The 17,342-nt window shown below is 34.2% G+C and overlaps 2 protein-coding genes across 2 annotated transcripts in view; one reads left to right on the top strand and one right to left on the bottom strand.

The window, feature by feature from the left end:
- LOC129230162 (medium-chain specific acyl-CoA dehydrogenase, mitochondrial-like) overlaps positions 1-7,764 on the top strand; it is a 42,940-nt gene extending 35,176 nt beyond the window's left edge. Inside the window, exons 9-10 of the mRNA XM_054864564.1 lie at positions 613-684; positions 7,540-7,764. Coding sequence (XP_054720539.1) covers positions 613-684; positions 7,540-7,620 — 153 coding nt within the window. The 3' untranslated portion in view covers positions 7,621-7,764. The remainder of the gene's footprint in view (positions 1-612; positions 685-7,539) is intronic.
- A 658-nt stretch (positions 7,765-8,422) lies between these two features.
- LOC129229220 (protein obstructor-E-like) overlaps positions 8,423-17,342 on the bottom strand; it is a 29,862-nt gene continuing 20,942 nt past the window's right edge. The window contains exons 2-5 of the mRNA XM_054863483.1: positions 16,372-16,593; positions 13,360-13,548; positions 11,514-11,676; positions 8,423-9,921 (exon numbers count right to left, since the gene is read on the bottom strand). Coding sequence (XP_054719458.1) covers positions 9,810-9,921; positions 11,514-11,676; positions 13,360-13,548; positions 16,372-16,593 — 686 coding nt within the window. The 3' untranslated portion in view covers positions 8,423-9,809. The remainder of the gene's footprint in view (positions 9,922-11,513; positions 11,677-13,359; positions 13,549-16,371; positions 16,594-17,342) is intronic.

The raw sequence follows: 17,342 nt of genomic DNA, 5'->3' as shown, positions 1-17,342 counted from the left end.
GCCTCACCCCCCCCTAAAAAAATTATTTTCTGGTTGCGCCTCTGCTTCTACCCCTTAGATTCCAGACACTTCTTATACTGTCCCAGCTCCCCCTACTTCTACAAAGTTCCTACGCCTCTGAGCATAGCTAGATAATGTAGACACACACGCTTACACCGTATGCGGATACATTTGCCACTGTGCAGATACATTTGCTGCCAATATGTCCTTTGCTCAAAATTTTGAAATTAATCTCTTTCTTTCATGGATGTATGATTGAAAGCACAATAAGCATTGCATTATTGAAAATTTTATCTACCACTATATATATTTTTAAATACTACAACAGATAGTTTTGAGTTGTGTGCGCAGATACTTTATATTTTTGTTACTATGGCCATAAGTGCTACATCTTTGCCATGTATTCCTAGTCATGTGCTCGAAAATGTCCACCTAGTGGCAAAAACTTCTCTGACAGTGTTTAATAAGTGTAACTAGTGAGATGCTTTCGTAATGGGATTAGGGCCACTGAGCATAGTTTCCTTCCTGTTATGGTTCTATAATTTACTTTATTAATTGTATTTTCATATTTTTAACTGTGTTTATTTATCCAAATGTAATTTTTAATTTCAGATCTTTGGTGGAAATGGCTTTAATAGTGAATACCCTGTAGAAAAGTTAATGAGAGATGCTAAGATATTTCAGGTAAATATTCATTAACTAATGATGCGTTTGCAGGTCAATGAACTATGCTACAATAATATATGTATGGCATGTCCCTGAATAACCTGCAAGTATTTTTTTTTTTTTTTGGCAACCATTAGTTATTGATGCATACTTCCAATTACAAAAGTGGTCAAAATGAGATGCAGAGTTTAGATATGAAAAATTAGATGCAAAAAAAAAAAAAAAAAAAAAGAAATATAACTTTTTTATGGTTTTCAAATCCCCTACATTGCATTTAGGAAAATCTAAAGCATGAAAAAGCTATTAGAACAATAAAGGTTTTACATTAGTACGACCAATATTAACAGAAAACACTCTGATGATATGAAACTCTGCATTTTGTGACTTACACCATTTCACACTAGCAGTCATAATCACCTTTTTTTTGGGGGGGGGGGGGGATATAGCAGGTAACAAGGGTTTAAAATTATATGTGGGTTTGGAGAGTTTTTTTCAAACTGTACAAGCTATTGTAGTGTGTTTTTATGTAATGTAGCATAACATATTTGCATTTAATTTTCAATTTGAATGAGAATCATAATTTGTGTTTTTACTTTGACAACCTGTCACTTTTCTGAAAGGGCGATACGTTCTAATGTCATCTTTTGCATGGTCCCTTAAAATTTTGAACTCCAGTATCTCCTTGAATTAAGTCTCTTTTTTTTTGTGTGGGTGTTGGGATTATTTCTCAAAGGAGATTATTTCCCTAATAATAAGTTAGGGGACTTAGGTTGTGTGTGAGAAGTTTAATTTTTTATTTTTCACTTTATTTTGTTTTTTGCTTCAAACTTTCAATATTTTTAACTCTGCACCTTATTTTGACCATTTTTGCAAATGGAAGTATGCATCTAGGACTAACAGTTGCTATTATTTTTTCAGTAAACCTATTATTTTGGGAAATAGAATCCCCATGCTCCCCCTAAACACTTCAATGTTGGAGTTTTGATTTTTGAAGATATTTTTGCCAAAATTTAAAAAATCAAATCTCCATATACATGAAATACACCGCCAGCTCAGTCAATTCCAGCCGAGGACTACAGTTTCGTGCTTATTAGCACTCATCAGCCCGGCATAGGAGTGACTGAGCTGGAGGTGGAAAACCTCTTAAGGAAGCCAAGAGTGCCAAACAAACTGGTAGCTAATACAGAATTAGCACTGACCAGACAAGTGACCGAAACAATGGTTCGGTTCAACTCGAATTTTGAAGGCAAAGGCAGGCATATTCAGTAAGTTAACGCCCTATAGCCAGGGCTAAGGCAGAAATACATGAAATACACTAATGAATTATGAGTGCTAATAAGCACAAAACTGCAGTCCTTGGCTGGAATTGACTGAGCTGGCAGTGTATTTCATGTATTTCTGCCTTAGCCCTGGCTATAGGGCGTTAACTTACTGAATATATCTTCATATATCGAACTTCCTTTATCTAGAAATTTTATTTTTCACACTTTTAGCAATCTCCATGTTTGTCACATAAAAAAACTTTCTCCATATCAAAAAATCTCTATTGAAAAAAAAAATTCCATTCATAATGGGGGATTCCATTCTCCTTTAGTCTAGTTACTTTATGAAAATTAAAGACAAAAGAAAAAGGTGGCTCATTTCAGGTCATTGCAAACCCCTCAAGTGAACTGGGATTGAAGGATGAAGAAACAAGGGGTTATTTTGTTCTAAAAATTCCTAAAGTTTGGTTAGTTGTTTTCAGATTTTGGTTGTGACCCATGCTGTAAAAAAAAAAAACTTTTAGCTATTTCTTTAGCTGGACGTCCCAGTTTCAGACAAATTCTGGTGTCCCGGCTGGTTTACTTCACGTCCTGGTAAAAAGAAATTTGATTGCAGATGACCAAAAACGTGTAGAAATAATTAACTGTGAAGGATTATTTAAGATAATAACTTTGACTTCTGTACCTTAGAGCCAGACTGACGTATTTCTGTTTGATAGTCCATCGTATGTAAAATCCTAGTCCTCATCAAGTCATGCAAATGTAATTCTAGAGACAAAATCCTCTGTAATTATTTACCAGTGGTAAAAGAGTGCATGTTCTATCCTTTGTATCACCAGACAAATGTTTTTAATACTCGTATCTCTTGTAAAGTAGTGATTATGTGACTTACATTAGTCTAGCTCTGAGGTGCAGATTTGTAACATTGACCTGTAAAATTAATCGGATTAGCCTGTGAGTTTTTACGACAAGATAAAAAACAATAAAGACTAAAAAAAAGTCCTAGCCAATGGTAACATGTAAATATTGTTGAAATTTTTATTCCTCATTTAAAGTTTTGTTTATTACTAAAGTACCTTTAAAATATTAACATGTAAGTAATAAAAATGTTTAAATGCATCTACTTGTGTCTATTATGTACTACCCTTGGTTTCGGCTCATTATAGTAACCATTTATTCATAGCATTGATAATGAACTACCCTCTGAAAACAAACCAGGGGTGTGTACCCTTTTGAATACTTGCTACACTCATGGGGGGGGGGAGGCAGTATTATTGTGTTCCAGTTAAACATTTTAGAAATCTGGCAAGCCTACTTTTGTCGAATTGCACGTTCCTCTCTCCTAAATCTGCTTAGTTTCAGTGAAAATCTATAAATGTTTCCCTGACATTGAAAAATGAAATGCAAAAGGCATTCGGAACTGTGTCTTAAAGCTTTAGTTTTCAGAAAATGTTACTGATGGAGTTTTTAGTCTGTTAAATAAGAAGGAACATTTCTTTGTTGAACTTTTTGTTAAACTGACTGTTCAACAAGACTTTCCAAGGTTTCGCTTTTAAAAGAAGTGCAATCATTTTTCTTTTTTTATATATTGTTTTAAAAAAAAAATTCTATTGTTCCATGCATTTTTGTTATTCATTCATATTTCAATTATTTTCATATAACCTGATTTGCATAAAAATTAGAAAGGGAGTTCTTTAAAAAAATATTCGCTTTAATTTTAATGTTTTATGGGCAATGAACTTAAAATCCCTTCTATACATTGAAATTTGTATATAACAAATTTTTCTTGTATTTGCCACAAAAATATATGGATGCCCGACTGTTATTATGTATTATGGCAGTAGCGTATTTAGCATGGGTGACACCGAGGGCGGTAATTTGGGGTGTCACCCCCCCCCCTTACAAACGCAAAAGAAAAATAATTAAATTTTATGTAAACATGAAATTTACACAATTTTCAAAAACAACTATATTTGTGTTATAACGAAATTTGCTAATGTTCAAAAGACATAAGGTAGGGGTCCGGAAGTTCTCCCCCCAGAAAAGTTTCAATAATGGGTCATTCCATGTCAAGTGATCCAAAGTTTTTCCCCTCACCTTTTTGTATTTCTTCGAAATTTGGCTCATCAATTGTACCCTTTGAAGTAATCAAAAGTCCAAATTTTAGATTTTTATATCTATTATTTTTTTATTTATGACACTTTGATTTTTCGAAAAAACCCTCTTTTTTTCATGGATGCTTGAACATAAAATGGACAATAACTCAGCACCAAATATAGATAAAAAGATTTGGTAAAAAGCATTTTAAAGTACATTAGTTGCTGTTTAATGCAATATGCAACATGACTAATTTCAAAAAAAAAATTATTTTTAAAAAAATGAAATTTAAATTTTAAATTGAAATTTCTCAGAAAAGGTATAACGAATTTTTTTAAAAAATTCTCAAAATTTGTGTATTTTATCTTTATTTGTGCAAAGTTTCAAGTTGGGATGTCAATGGGATCATATTCTTATGAATTTTTAAATAAAATTTGACTTATGATATAATGACATTTTTCAGATTCTAACTAGTTAAATATGGGGTACTCTTACTGGGGATGATCTAGTAAGTAGCAATTAATCATGACTATGCTTGAAATGAGCTGACATGAATTTGTAGATTAGTACCCCCCCCACCCCCCTCTCCGCCACACAACCACTTTTTATCTTTTTTTTTTTTTTTTTTTTTTTCAAAAACTGTATTCAAAAAAAAAAAAAAAAAAAGCTGGCATGTGTAAGAGTTATAATCATAATAAACTGGGACGCACGCTGCTAAACATCAGTAGTGACTAAGGCTTATAAATGGAGGGGGGGGGGGGGGTCATAAAAACTAAAAGGCTGAAAAACTTGAACAGACAAATAGAAAAACTCATTTGCAGCTTTTTTTTCTTTCGGAAAGTGGCAGCACGGTAGAGGGGAGGGGGGCAATCTGGAATGAAATTTAACAACATGGAAGGTTATGCTCAAACTAGCAAAATTTGTTTCATCTATAACTGTTTTTAATATGTGTATTAATAGATCTCTCTGCATTGCTCTCCTTTACAACTGAAATTAAAAAGAAAACTAGCATTAAAGAAAAGAAAAAAAACAGCTGCACTCCAAATGTTGTTGAAAGACAGCTAGTTTTATGCGGGCAGACATATGATCTGATACTCAGATTTATTTTTAGTTCAGTGTGAAAAGAATGGAACAACACGGGGGGAAACACTCCTATTTTGCTATGATCTTGGGGCAAACTATTTCTTTCCTCCCTTCAAAATTGAAAGTTGGTGCAGGGGTAGGGGATGAAATGAATCATAACTCCTTATCAGATAGTGAATTAATCAAGTACACTTTGTGAAGTTCGGATTGAAAAAGAAACACTTGGTCTGAAAAAAAAAAAGCATCAGGTGAGGCGTGATACTAGTATAGTGTTAATCTTAGGTGTGGGTGAGGGGCGGGGGGAATGTACTTTGTCTTGCTTTAAAGATGAAAATTTACCAGCTTTTAATATGTTTTCTATTCATTTTGTTTTATTTCATTCATTTATTTATTTTTTACATTTTGAAGATAGTTTTGAAAAAAATAAAAGAGATGGTGGTGCGGGGGGGGGGGGGGAGCTTTTTCTTGCTTTAAAGAAGAACATTTACCAATTTTTAATAAGTTTACTACTCATTTTGGTTTTTTATTTATTTATTTTTTCACATTTTGGAAAGTCTTGAAAAAAAAAAAAGATTAAAAGTGGTGGGGGGGGGGGGGGGGAGCTTACCAATTTACAAATTCATGACAGCTCATTTCAAGCATAGTCATGATCAATAAATTACTACTTACTAGACCACTCTAGTAAGAAAACCTCATATTTAACTAGTTAGAACCTGAAAAATGTCATTATTTCTTAAGTCAAATTTTATTTAAAAATTCATAAAAATATGATCCCGTTGAGATCCCAACTTGAAACTTTGCACAAATAAAGATAAAATAAACAACAATTTTTGTGAATTTTTATCAAAAATTTCATTATACCTTTTCTAAGAAATTTCAATTTAAAATTTAAATTTCATTTTTTAAGAATTAAAATTTTTTTGAAATTAGTCATGTTTCATATCCCATTAAACAGCAACTAATGTACTTTAAAATTCTTTTTACCAAATCTTTTTATCTATATTTGGCGCCGAGTTATCGTCCATTTTATGTTCAAGCATCCATGAAAAAAAGAGGGTTTTTCGAAAAATCAAAGTGTCATAAATAAAAAAATAATAGATATAAAAATCTAAAAATTTGGACTTTTGATTATCTCGAAGGGTACAATCGATGAGCCAAATTTCAAAGAAATACAAAAGGGTGAGGGAAAAAATTTCCCAAATTTTGGATCACTTGACATGGAATGACCCTATAATGCATTCTTAAAAATGAATTTTAGCTTAATATTTTTCAAAAATTTACATTTTTACTTCTGGTGTCACCCTTCAATTGGGTGATACCCGGGGCGGACGGCCCCCCGTAGCGATGCTACTCATTATGGTAAACTGAATTATCTATGATTATGTGGGGAACATTTGCCAAAATTAAGAGAAGAAATAAATTTTAAATACTGTTGATATACGGTGAAAACCTCGATTTCATGTTCCCCGAATCTAAGTTTTTTCGGCATTTAACTTTTTTCATTGGGTCCCATCATCAGTTTGCTGCATAGACTAATAATAAGAGTAGACCGAGCTTTCTCATTCTTGCTGATAAAGAAAATTGGTTCATAGATGTATCATGTGACTAGTGGAAGGGCTTGGCGAAGACTTTGGCAGCATGGTTGCTAGATGGCAGCATTATCTATAGTTTGGCACTCGACATGTATTTTAAGACAATGTGTTTTCATTAAAAAAAACTTCCCGGTGCAGAGATTGAACTGTTTTTCTTTTAGTTATGCATTATTTTGACATTAGTAATAGTTTTTGATCAGTTTTCGGTAACCTTTCATTTGGAGCTGTCAGCGTTGGCGTGAAAGAAATAGCGTAAACGTTTTGCGTTAACGCAAAAATGTACTAATCGGTATCTTAAATTGAAACTGTTGGTAAAAATCTTACCGTTTGCAGATTCTTCTTGGTCGCTTGCATATTTTATTGCTTAGAGAGTTATTGAAATTGACTAAAGAAAATGCACAATACAATCTAAACGAAAAACTCACTATATTAACAAAATATTTACGACTTAGAATAACAAATTTACAAATCGGACTCCATAAAAGATCATTCTTCCGTCTTCCATCAATTCTATTTATTTTATTTCGCGTTGGCGTTGATCGTCTGCTACGATTAACGCCCGCTGTTGCTAGGATATCCACCAGTCACATGGTTTGGTTTATGAGCAGCAAAAGGGTTGCCATAGCTCGGTCTACTCTTATTATTAGTCTATGGTTTGCTGCTATGTCTTTCCCGTATTTTACGTTTTTTAAACCCGGTTCTTCGAGGAACATGAAGTCTGGGTTTCACTGTCAGTTGTTGTATGATTATAAGATTCTAGGTTCTTACATGCTTCAACTTTGTCAAAAATTAATACTGTAGCATTTTTCTGATTTTTAATGCAATTTTTATTGTTTCAGATTTATGAAGGTACTGCTCAAATACAAAGAGTCATTATTGCTAGAGAACATTTTAATATGTTTAAGCAGTTCAATGCTTGAAAGTGTTAAATGTTGTATTATTGTGTACTAACTATTGTTGCTGATGTTTTTAATCTACAAACACATGTTGAGATGGTTGTTTAATCTGCTATATATAATTCTACAATGCTGTAATTGTGCCTTAATAAATCTTTTTTAATCTAACATGACTTAGTTTTTGCTTCTCTTTCTTCAAGTTTAAAGTGATGTATATTGTAATGTTGAACAACAAAATTTAATGTATTTTTACATTGTATATATCGTTGCTTTAGAGTTACAGTAACATATCTAATTGCAGGAGTAACAGTAAGATCTACTGTTGCTCTGAGACGACGATATAATATGGTTCAGTTATATTTGTAATGCTTTCAATTTTGTTATTCTTGATTTGAAAACAAAATGTTTTAAAAAGTTCCTTAGAATGTTAACCATTTTGGTAATACTTTTTTTTATATGTTTGTGATCGTTTACGTTATTTGCTTGTATATGTTTGTGTTGTCAGCAGAGCTTATGGCTGATAAGATTTAACCACATATTTTTAATAATCCAATATTTTCATAAACTTGTTTTGAGAAATTCCATTCTTATGCCTCTGATATTTCATTCTAATTCATTCACTTTTGTGTCTATCTGGGATAACAGCAGTAGTTTTGTTTCAGTTTCCAAATTGCATTAAATATTTTAATTTAACTTTCACATTATTTTTTTTTCTTTACATTGTGCTCAATGGAATGAGGAGAGCTAGTTTTTAACAACTGTTTCCTTTTCTAAGTATGTGTTGAAACTTCATCCAAAAAATTAAAATAAAACATAACACACAAAACAAGATTAAAAAAAAGTTTAATGATGATAGTCAAGATGTGCAATGCTAAAGAAAAAAACGAGGTGTGAACATTACAACATTTTATACATTCTAATAGATCAAAAATTTCCGACAAAATCTTACAATTTAAAATTTTTAAGAAAAATATACTTTTTGGCACAAAGAGTTTTTCAAAAATACAATTTTCATCAACTTTGAATGAAATTGCCATAGGAACGTAAAATATTGAGACTTAATAGATTTTGTCAGCAGTTTAAAAAATTGATAATTCTCTTGTGTAACCATGCATTCAGTAAATGAAATTTCCTTTTCTTTTTTATTATTGTATTATGTTAATAATATTTATTTTTATTGACCACTTTTTTTTTCAACTGGCTTAAATTTGTTTCTCTGTATTTCGTTCAAATCAACTTTGTCTTGAAAGATTGATTTAGCTTTATTTGACAAGGGGTGGCATTTATTTTGCATTAAGGTTGGTTTGGGTTAACAGGGTTTGACTGTACTGTTGTAATTTTCAGATAAATTATTGTTGGTTTAAACCTTCAAATAGCGCCAGTGTTTAAGAAACATGACTAGAGCTGATATAAAACCAGACTGACCTAATTTACATTTTGTTCCAAACATTAGAGAGCATTGTACAATGTCTTAATAAGTTTACAAGATTGGTGTCTTTCTCATATCAGCTGGCAATACTATGTTAACTTTCATAGCTGAAATTTTAATGCATTTCAACAAATTAGTTACAATGCCTTACTTTTTGTATACAAAATAGAAAATTTACTGCATTCATTTATAGGGAGTACAAAAAGGTTTTCACGTCTATTGGTGGCATAGTTTCAATAACTTTAGCAAGAGAAGTTAGGCAACACTCAAAGTAGGAAACAAAATGACTATTGAGCTAGCTAGAATTATAGCAGCCATAAACACGCCTGACATCATTTAAAGTCATTTTCTGGTATACAAGATTTAGGTATACCTGGTATGCAGAGCTAAGGATGAGTATTAAATTGAATTAATAAGTTTGAAAACCAGTTCTCTTCTGCTAAAACCCAGGAAAAAATGGGTATTTGGACGCGTCAATTTAATTACTTGAAATACTCTTTCTTACTTCGGAAGGCAGAATAATACTCCTTATCATTTGAGTTGGGATTTCGCCTACAGTTGCATATTTGCTTATGAGTACTGCATATTTGCTCTACTAAAAAATAAGTAAGCTTAATAAACATACTTAAAAATGTTTCACAAATATATGCAGAGAACAGATAACATTATTCAAACTTCTCCTTCAGCAATGCTGATATAAATGAAGTTTTTGATTGAAATAAAATATTTTAAATGGTACACTGAAAAGAAAGGAGGAAAATGCTACAGCAATGGATGTCTTGCGTTAATTTATTACAGCTTCTTCGTCGGCTGCAGTTACTCTTCGATTTTGCTGCCTTCTGGATGGAATTTGCAAACCTTGTTCTGCTTCCTCCGGCGCTGGTGGTGGCGGCTCACTGGAAAAGATAAAAATATATTCAATATCTACAAAAAATTGAGTTTTTCATGGTGAAATAAATTGTTTTGATTTTGTAAGAAATAAAAATTATATATCAAACGTTAAGAAAAAGTACTAGTAAGCTCTTCATTTTTATATTTTAAGCATTGTAGGGGGAACTTCAGGGGCAGGGGGGTTAAGTATCATTGTACTAATAGCGAGGTTCGACTCCTGGATTTTTCGGTGGCTATAACACGGTGATGGTTTTTCAGTATATGATTGTGTCAGGAGAAGGCATGGATAAACGATCATGATTTTCAAGTAGTGTTTTTTTTTGGGGGGGGGGCTGAATGTTATATTCAAACTCTAAATTTTAAACTAGTTCTTATTTTAATTGATGATGACCCTTATTATCAACAATGCCTTTACATTTAGTGTGAAATTTCAATGCTGTATCATTAAAAATCAATTAGTTTTAGAGCAAAATATCTGAAGATGATGCTTGGATATTTTTTGCTACGTAGCAAGTGAAGTAAAGGAAAATCAGATGGCGCAATGTCGGGCGACTTTCTAGCAATCAATTTTCAACAGAAATCGTGATTTTGAAGCATTATGCAAGACGACTAACCCTAACAACAGTAAGACAACGAACCCTGAGGAAAATTAACAAATCGTGATGGGTCCCCTCCACCACTATACTAGCCCGACGTTGCACAATCTGATTTCGCATTATTCTATGAACAAAAAACGTGAAAAATTGCCTGTTATCCAAAATACCAGCCTCAGATTTTTTTTTTTTTTGTTCCAATATTTAAAAACTTGCAGACTGGATAATTGAGAAAAAAATCTAATACAATAGTTATCATCAGATGATTTTAAAATATTTCTTCCACTTTCCTTCTTCATGTGTATTATACATATCAGTAGGCTGATAAGTACAAAAAATTGCTGGCGAAAATATGGCCGTTCACAGTCATGAAAATTTGTTGAAATACTTTTTTTTATCAAATGTTTCCCAGATCTCCTGTTCATTCCTTTTAAAGAAATATTCCGTGTAGAGAGAATCTTCTCTTTAGGAATCACCCTAGAAGCTGGAAGTTCCGCGACAGTCTGTCAAGTTTCTTTAGCGCCACGTGGCTAGTCATAGCATTCCTGATGACGCGACAATTCTTCAACTATTACTATTGGTTGTTATGATTTCTGGCTCAACTTGAGTCACACGTTATGCTAGCAAGTTATACAATAGGTAGCATTCTAACACCAATGGAATTCGGAAGTGTCGTATGACAATTACACAAAAACTGGTTTCATGTTTGCAGCTCAAATAGCCATCTAAGCATTTCTCTGCTGGTTTCATTCTTAAGTTTCATTCACTGTGCATCGCAATTTCTGGGGATTTTTTTTTTCTTAATCTAAATCTATCTCAGAAACAAACTTACCCAACAAGCAAACATTAAAACTTTTGAGATCCTGTATCAGAAATCAGCAGTTTTACTCTCACCAGAAAAAAACTACAAAAGCTGTGCGTGTAAACTTTCGTAGTTAAGCTAGCAAAAGTAAAAGGCAACAAAAAAAGTCACAACCAAATGGATCTCAAAATTGTAAACTTACCACCCTGGAACATTCGTCGACCAATCGCATCTCAGTGAGTCTGTACTGAAAGCAAGTCCAGCTGGGCATCTCTGAAGTCGAGGATATCCTCCTACACAAAGCCAATACCGAACACAAGAGTCCTGAATGGGCTTCACGCCATTTGGAATTCCTTTGCAAAGAGCTAGAGGGGAAATTAAGCAAATAACATAATCAGTTTATAGGAGGTTTAAGCTATTTACGAATTAAAAAAGGAATGAACCGGCTTAAAGCCAAAAGAAAAGATTTTCGATATTACCCGTCTACTTTGCAGCTGGCAGTATTACCCCTGAACTATGCCTCTTTCCATAAAAAGAGAGTCAAACATTCTGCAACGATGATCCAGTTTTTTATCCCTGATGGAAATTTGTTTTCTTATTGTGATTTGTAAATGCCTGCAATGAGCCGGCTTATTGATCAAAGTAAATGGGCTTCATTGTAGTCCATAGATTTCTTAGATAGATCAGATCTATAGATTTTCAACTTTGACAGCATTGGGAAGATATACAAGGTGATGTTTGCATTTTGTCATGTAAGTCAAATGTTTTTAAATATTTCTTATAAATATTTTGTTAAAATCATTGGAACTTCTTATTTTGCTTCTTACTTCAACTTTTTAATGTTACCATGTTAATGGTTCCTGAAATTACACTCATGATTGTCAACACTCAAACTCCACCTCCCTTCCCCCCGAAATAGCAGAATTGTCTAGATTCAGACTTTAGAAGCATCTGGAAGTCGAAAATCGGCGATCGATAGCTGGGAAAACTGGTCTAAGAAAAATCTCAAAGCTCACTCAGCCCTCATTTTAAAAACCATGATTGAGAATATTAAAATCCACCCTTGATTTTTATATAATATAATCAAATGTCCACAAAAACACATAGTAAAAATTTTTGAAGCATTCAGCAGTTTGAATAAGTTGCAGAAATTTCCCACCCCCGTCTAAGCAAGCAGATGGCAGGTAGGAGATGATTTTAAAGCGCGATACAGGGAGTGGTCCAAAGATAAAAGTAAAATCCCCCCCCCCCCCACCTTTTATTTTCAACATTGTTATACTTGCTTGCAACTTAAATTGACAATGACGTCACGACGCACGGAAGAAAAACTTAAGGCCCGTAATAAAACGTCACACTTATTAGCTACCTACCCTACCTACTTCGCAAATAAGACGAGATAGCCATCAGTCTATGAACTACTATTGGCTGGCGCGGCTTCGCGGATGAATTTACCGCTTCGCAGGTAAAATTGAAAATATTCAACAATTGACAGAAATTATGACAAAAAAAAAGTTACGTAAGCATAGGTTTAAACTAACTAATATGTTTTCTAAAGTTAAGAATGTAATTTCACCCGAATATTGGACAAGGCTCTAGGAACTATTTCCTTCGCTTGGCCTCAGCTTATTTCTCCATTGTCAAGTAAGCTTGCTGTCTAGTATAGTAACGGTTGACTTGTTTGTTATACACGGTTACCTTGTAGTCTTAAGAGTCGTAAACATTGGCAGAACACCATTCATGTCGTAACACAACTGAATTCTGCGCCATATATTCGCACGTGTTTTGCAGCAAAACACCTCTGAACCCTCAAAACTCCGCAAAACATCAGCGAGAACATAGCGCAAAATTCGGCTGTGTTACGAAATGGTTAGTATTCTGGCCGACGTTTATGACTTTTAAGACATGAAAGTAACTGTGAATAACAAACATGCTACTGAAACTAACATACATAATGTTGAAAAAACAAGCGGATGTGTACGCGCACTTACGGACCGCTCTATAATTGGTGCCCAGTTGCAATGATAATAACAAAATGTGTAAGTACTTACGGTGCTGTTGACAACCTGGAACTTTGTCTGGCCAATCGCAAGCATGTTCCTGTTCGTTGTAGAGCAGGGAGAAAGGACACATCTGTACGGTACCAGTTCCATTCCAGCAATGCCAGTATCTTGTGCAGCTTTTCTCATGCGGGAAAATGCCGAACAAGTAAGGACAGTTACCACTTCCTTGGGGTGGCTCTATTAAGAGGGGTAAATAGACATTGAAACAATACACACTTTTGTATTCAAAACAAGTGTAGCTGAATTTTGCACAACTGCTAATTAAGATACCAGTTTACTTTAGTGCACTTATGATGAATATAACCAAGTTGATCAACGTTTTCAAACGGTGCCGATGGATGAAGCTGGGTGTCCAGTGTCCACTAACAGAAGAAAATGTCAGAAGATTGCTGCGTAAATGGAAACATGTCTGCCAATGAAGCAAGAAGTGTGATTAGGTTTATCGTTCAGAGGTATTGGATCACATTTCTTACAGTTCTGACCTCGCACCAAGTAGCTTCACCTCTTTGGAGTTTTAAAGAAACACTTGGAGGTCCAGCATGGAAAAAATCATCGTCAATAATGTGAAACAACATCAAGATGGCTTGCTGAACCACATGCTGTATCGGTTCTGATCTCTGAAGTGTTATCCTTTTAAAGTTCACAGAGAAGGAAAGCATGTCGTGCGAGGTCGGGACTGTAAGGAGGGTTTTTCAATACCTCCCAACGCTAAAACCTTATCACACTTCTTGTTTCAATGGCGTAACATGTTTTCGCCATCTTATAACTGACATTTTGTTTTGTTAGTGGACACCCAGCTTCATCCACCGATACCGTTGAAAGCTTTGATCATCTTCGTTATCTTCAGCATGATTTTTATTCATACAAAGAATCTGCACACTCATCAGAGCTCTTGTTACTTTACTTTTTGAAACCTTTAAGAAGGATTGAAGACACGTGGTCCGAGGATATAAAAAACACGCATTGAAAACAATGCGAAAGATAGGAGCTTACGGATGAAAAGACATTCTCTGACAAAGTGCAGTTATGACGTTGTTATTTGTCATACAAAGGAAAACATTTTATTTGTAGATTGCTTAAAGTTAGTTCTATTTGAAAATCAAATTCATAAACGATAAAATTAGCTCCCAGAACACAGTGTAATTCCAGCTTTTCTGAAATTAAACTTAACGACACATTTTTCTAACTGTTCTAAACATATGCATCCGTTGTCATCAGATTATTTGACTCTCAGTCGGACACCTGAACCGCAGATTGAAGCCTTCTCACTGAACTGAAGGTTTCTTCAACCGGCATTTTAAGTATCTGACCGAGGGTCGAGTAGGGGCGTTTAAGTAGTTGTAGAAATTGATTGGGTACAATTTCATCTGTAAGAAAATCTCAAAAATGCAAATAACTGTATGTAAAATTTTAACATACTTCAAAATTTGCAGTGGGGGGAATCTAGGAGAAATAAAACTGCGAAGCGAGTGAAATGGCAAAATATTTTCAGTCTGAGTGTAACCTATCTAGCAATATTTTATCTATATTCTACAACATATAGAAGCTTCCAGTCAAAATATAACTATCTCTAACTGTCAAGGGATAAAATGATACAAGTCATTTTCAAAATTTGATTCTCATATTGTAAAATTTTGTGGTTTTTTGAAAGCAGTTTTTGTTGTAATAAAATGGTACAATTTTTAAAATTATCATTTCAAGTATTAATTGAGATATATTGATGTTCAAGGCAGTACTTATTTATTTTAGATAATACATTAGGCATCTTTTAAACGTTTAATACAATTTGTCAGTTTCAAGCGGAGCAAAGTGAAATTGTTCATTTTATTTACTTATTCGATCACTTATTTATCCACTCATTAATGAATTCATTTACATTCCTTCCGTCATTCACTTACTTTATTTATTCACTTTTTAATTCACTAATTTGTGTATTTATACATTTGTTTTATAGAGGCAAAATATCATAAGAACAACATTTTACTTTCCACTTTGCCACAAAAGGTGTTATACGTAGGTTGACCAATAAAACCTAATCATAAATTTTTTATTGGTAAATGAAAAATCAACACAGAAAACTAATTATTGCATGTGGAAGAACAAATCGTGCAAGTTGAAGGGTCATTACATTAGCAATGTGATATTGAGTGCCATCCAAGTACACTAGTTTCATTTTCACTAAGGAAGAAAGGAATGTTATATGTGACGAACAAACAGCACGTAGCACTGAAATTTTGTTTTAACCTTAAAAAATCGGCAACTGAAGCATATATCATGATGTAGGAAGCTTAATTTTTCTTCCCTATGCACAGCTAGAAGATAGTTCAAAATATTTAAAGATAAGAGAGAATCAATTTTCTATGCTTACGTTTGGTGACCTCGACCGGTGGCGACGTCAGCGGTTACTAACCGGTAGCTCACCAACCAATGCTTCATCGAACGCTTTCTGCGGATCACCGGTTACTTGCGCAGACGAATAACACGCAGGTGAAAAATACTTATGAGTATTCAAAAATGTCGCCTGGTTCAATCAACCAGCTTAACTTGCGGTCTACTAGTAGATCAACCGGTGAGGCTCATAGAACGACATCGATCTGTAGCAACCAGTTAACCGGTAGATCTCATAGAACGCAGCGGTTAGGAACCGGTTAGTCACCGGTCGACCGGTTGAGGCCGTCAAACGTAATCTAAGAGAGGTAGACCACATACTCTTTAGTGCCTGTAGAAACTTTTATAACGGAAGAAAACATCAGCGCCGCTGCTGAGAAAATCATCGAATCACGTTCAGAGAAACATCGCAGCGAGTGAACATTTTGCATGGTTTCACTCGACCTTACTTCAAAGACAAACTGCATTCAACACATGCTAGTGGGCAAAGAATCCCAAGATTGCAAATTCCCAACGAAAAGTGAACTTGAGGAGGTTTGGTTGTGGTAAATAAATAAAAATCAATTAGTTGGAAATAGTAACTAGAATAATGAACTAGTATTAGATACTTACGTCCTAATAGTCGTCCAGTGGTTTCATCCGGGCATCCTGCTCTGTGGGCGTAATCACAATGGTTAATGAGCCCACGTCCACCTCCAGCAAATGCTAGCCCATTGGGGCAGAGCTGCAGATAAGCTACCCCTTCTACACACTCATAGAAGTAATCACAATAGTCTTCGTGTGGAAAAAAGCCATTGTCTTTTTTGCACACAGCGTCTCGTTTCTGAGATAAAACTGAAAGGAAAAGAGTTGATTAGACTAGAGAATTCGTAATTTACTAAATGAAAGATTTCCAAAGGGTTAAAAAGTGCTCCTGAAGCTCGTAACTTTTTATTGATATTGTCACGTTTTCATCTCTCGCGTAAAAACAACAAGAGAATGTATAGAATCTAAGAGACGTTTAATACATCTAATATTTACCGCTATTTTATTTCACAAGATATTTGTGAACTTCGAGAGGGCATCGTCTGTGGCTCTCAGCTCTTTGCTCAGTAATGTCTCTCCTCTTTTGAACTATTTAATTTTCCTTATATACCGGATCATCGATGGGGGAGCTTATTATTGTTTACGCCAGGCTCGCGGTGGAGTTTTCCCTGCTATCTGGGATCTGAAGTCTCGATGACAGTGGCCTGAAGAATGTTCGCCATAGTGTCACAGACATCATCTCACACCAAACGGAGAAAGTTTATGGGCACAACAAATGTCCAACTCCGGATAGAATTCAGCTATTTCGAAAACAACATTTGCGGGTTTTTTCGCAGAAAAGGAATGTCTGTGGCACGTATTCACGTAACTTTTAACTTTTTAAGCTTCCATTCTGATGATAGGATATAAAACACAAGCGTATTAACGTGTTTTTTCTCTCGATGAGTGTGGTCTGGGAAAGAATTTCTAGATCAACCCCACACATTGAATCGAAACAGCAAACTGGAGAAATTACATCGGTATAATATTACGTATCAAATCTGGAGTATACTAGCAAA

This window comes from Uloborus diversus, chromosome 9 (genome assembly GCF_026930045.1).
Source record: "Uloborus diversus isolate 005 chromosome 9, Udiv.v.3.1, whole genome shotgun sequence".
Taxonomy (NCBI): Eukaryota; Metazoa; Arthropoda; class Arachnida; order Araneae; family Uloboridae; genus Uloborus; species Uloborus diversus.
This window is presented reverse-complemented; position numbering and strand designations above follow the sequence as displayed.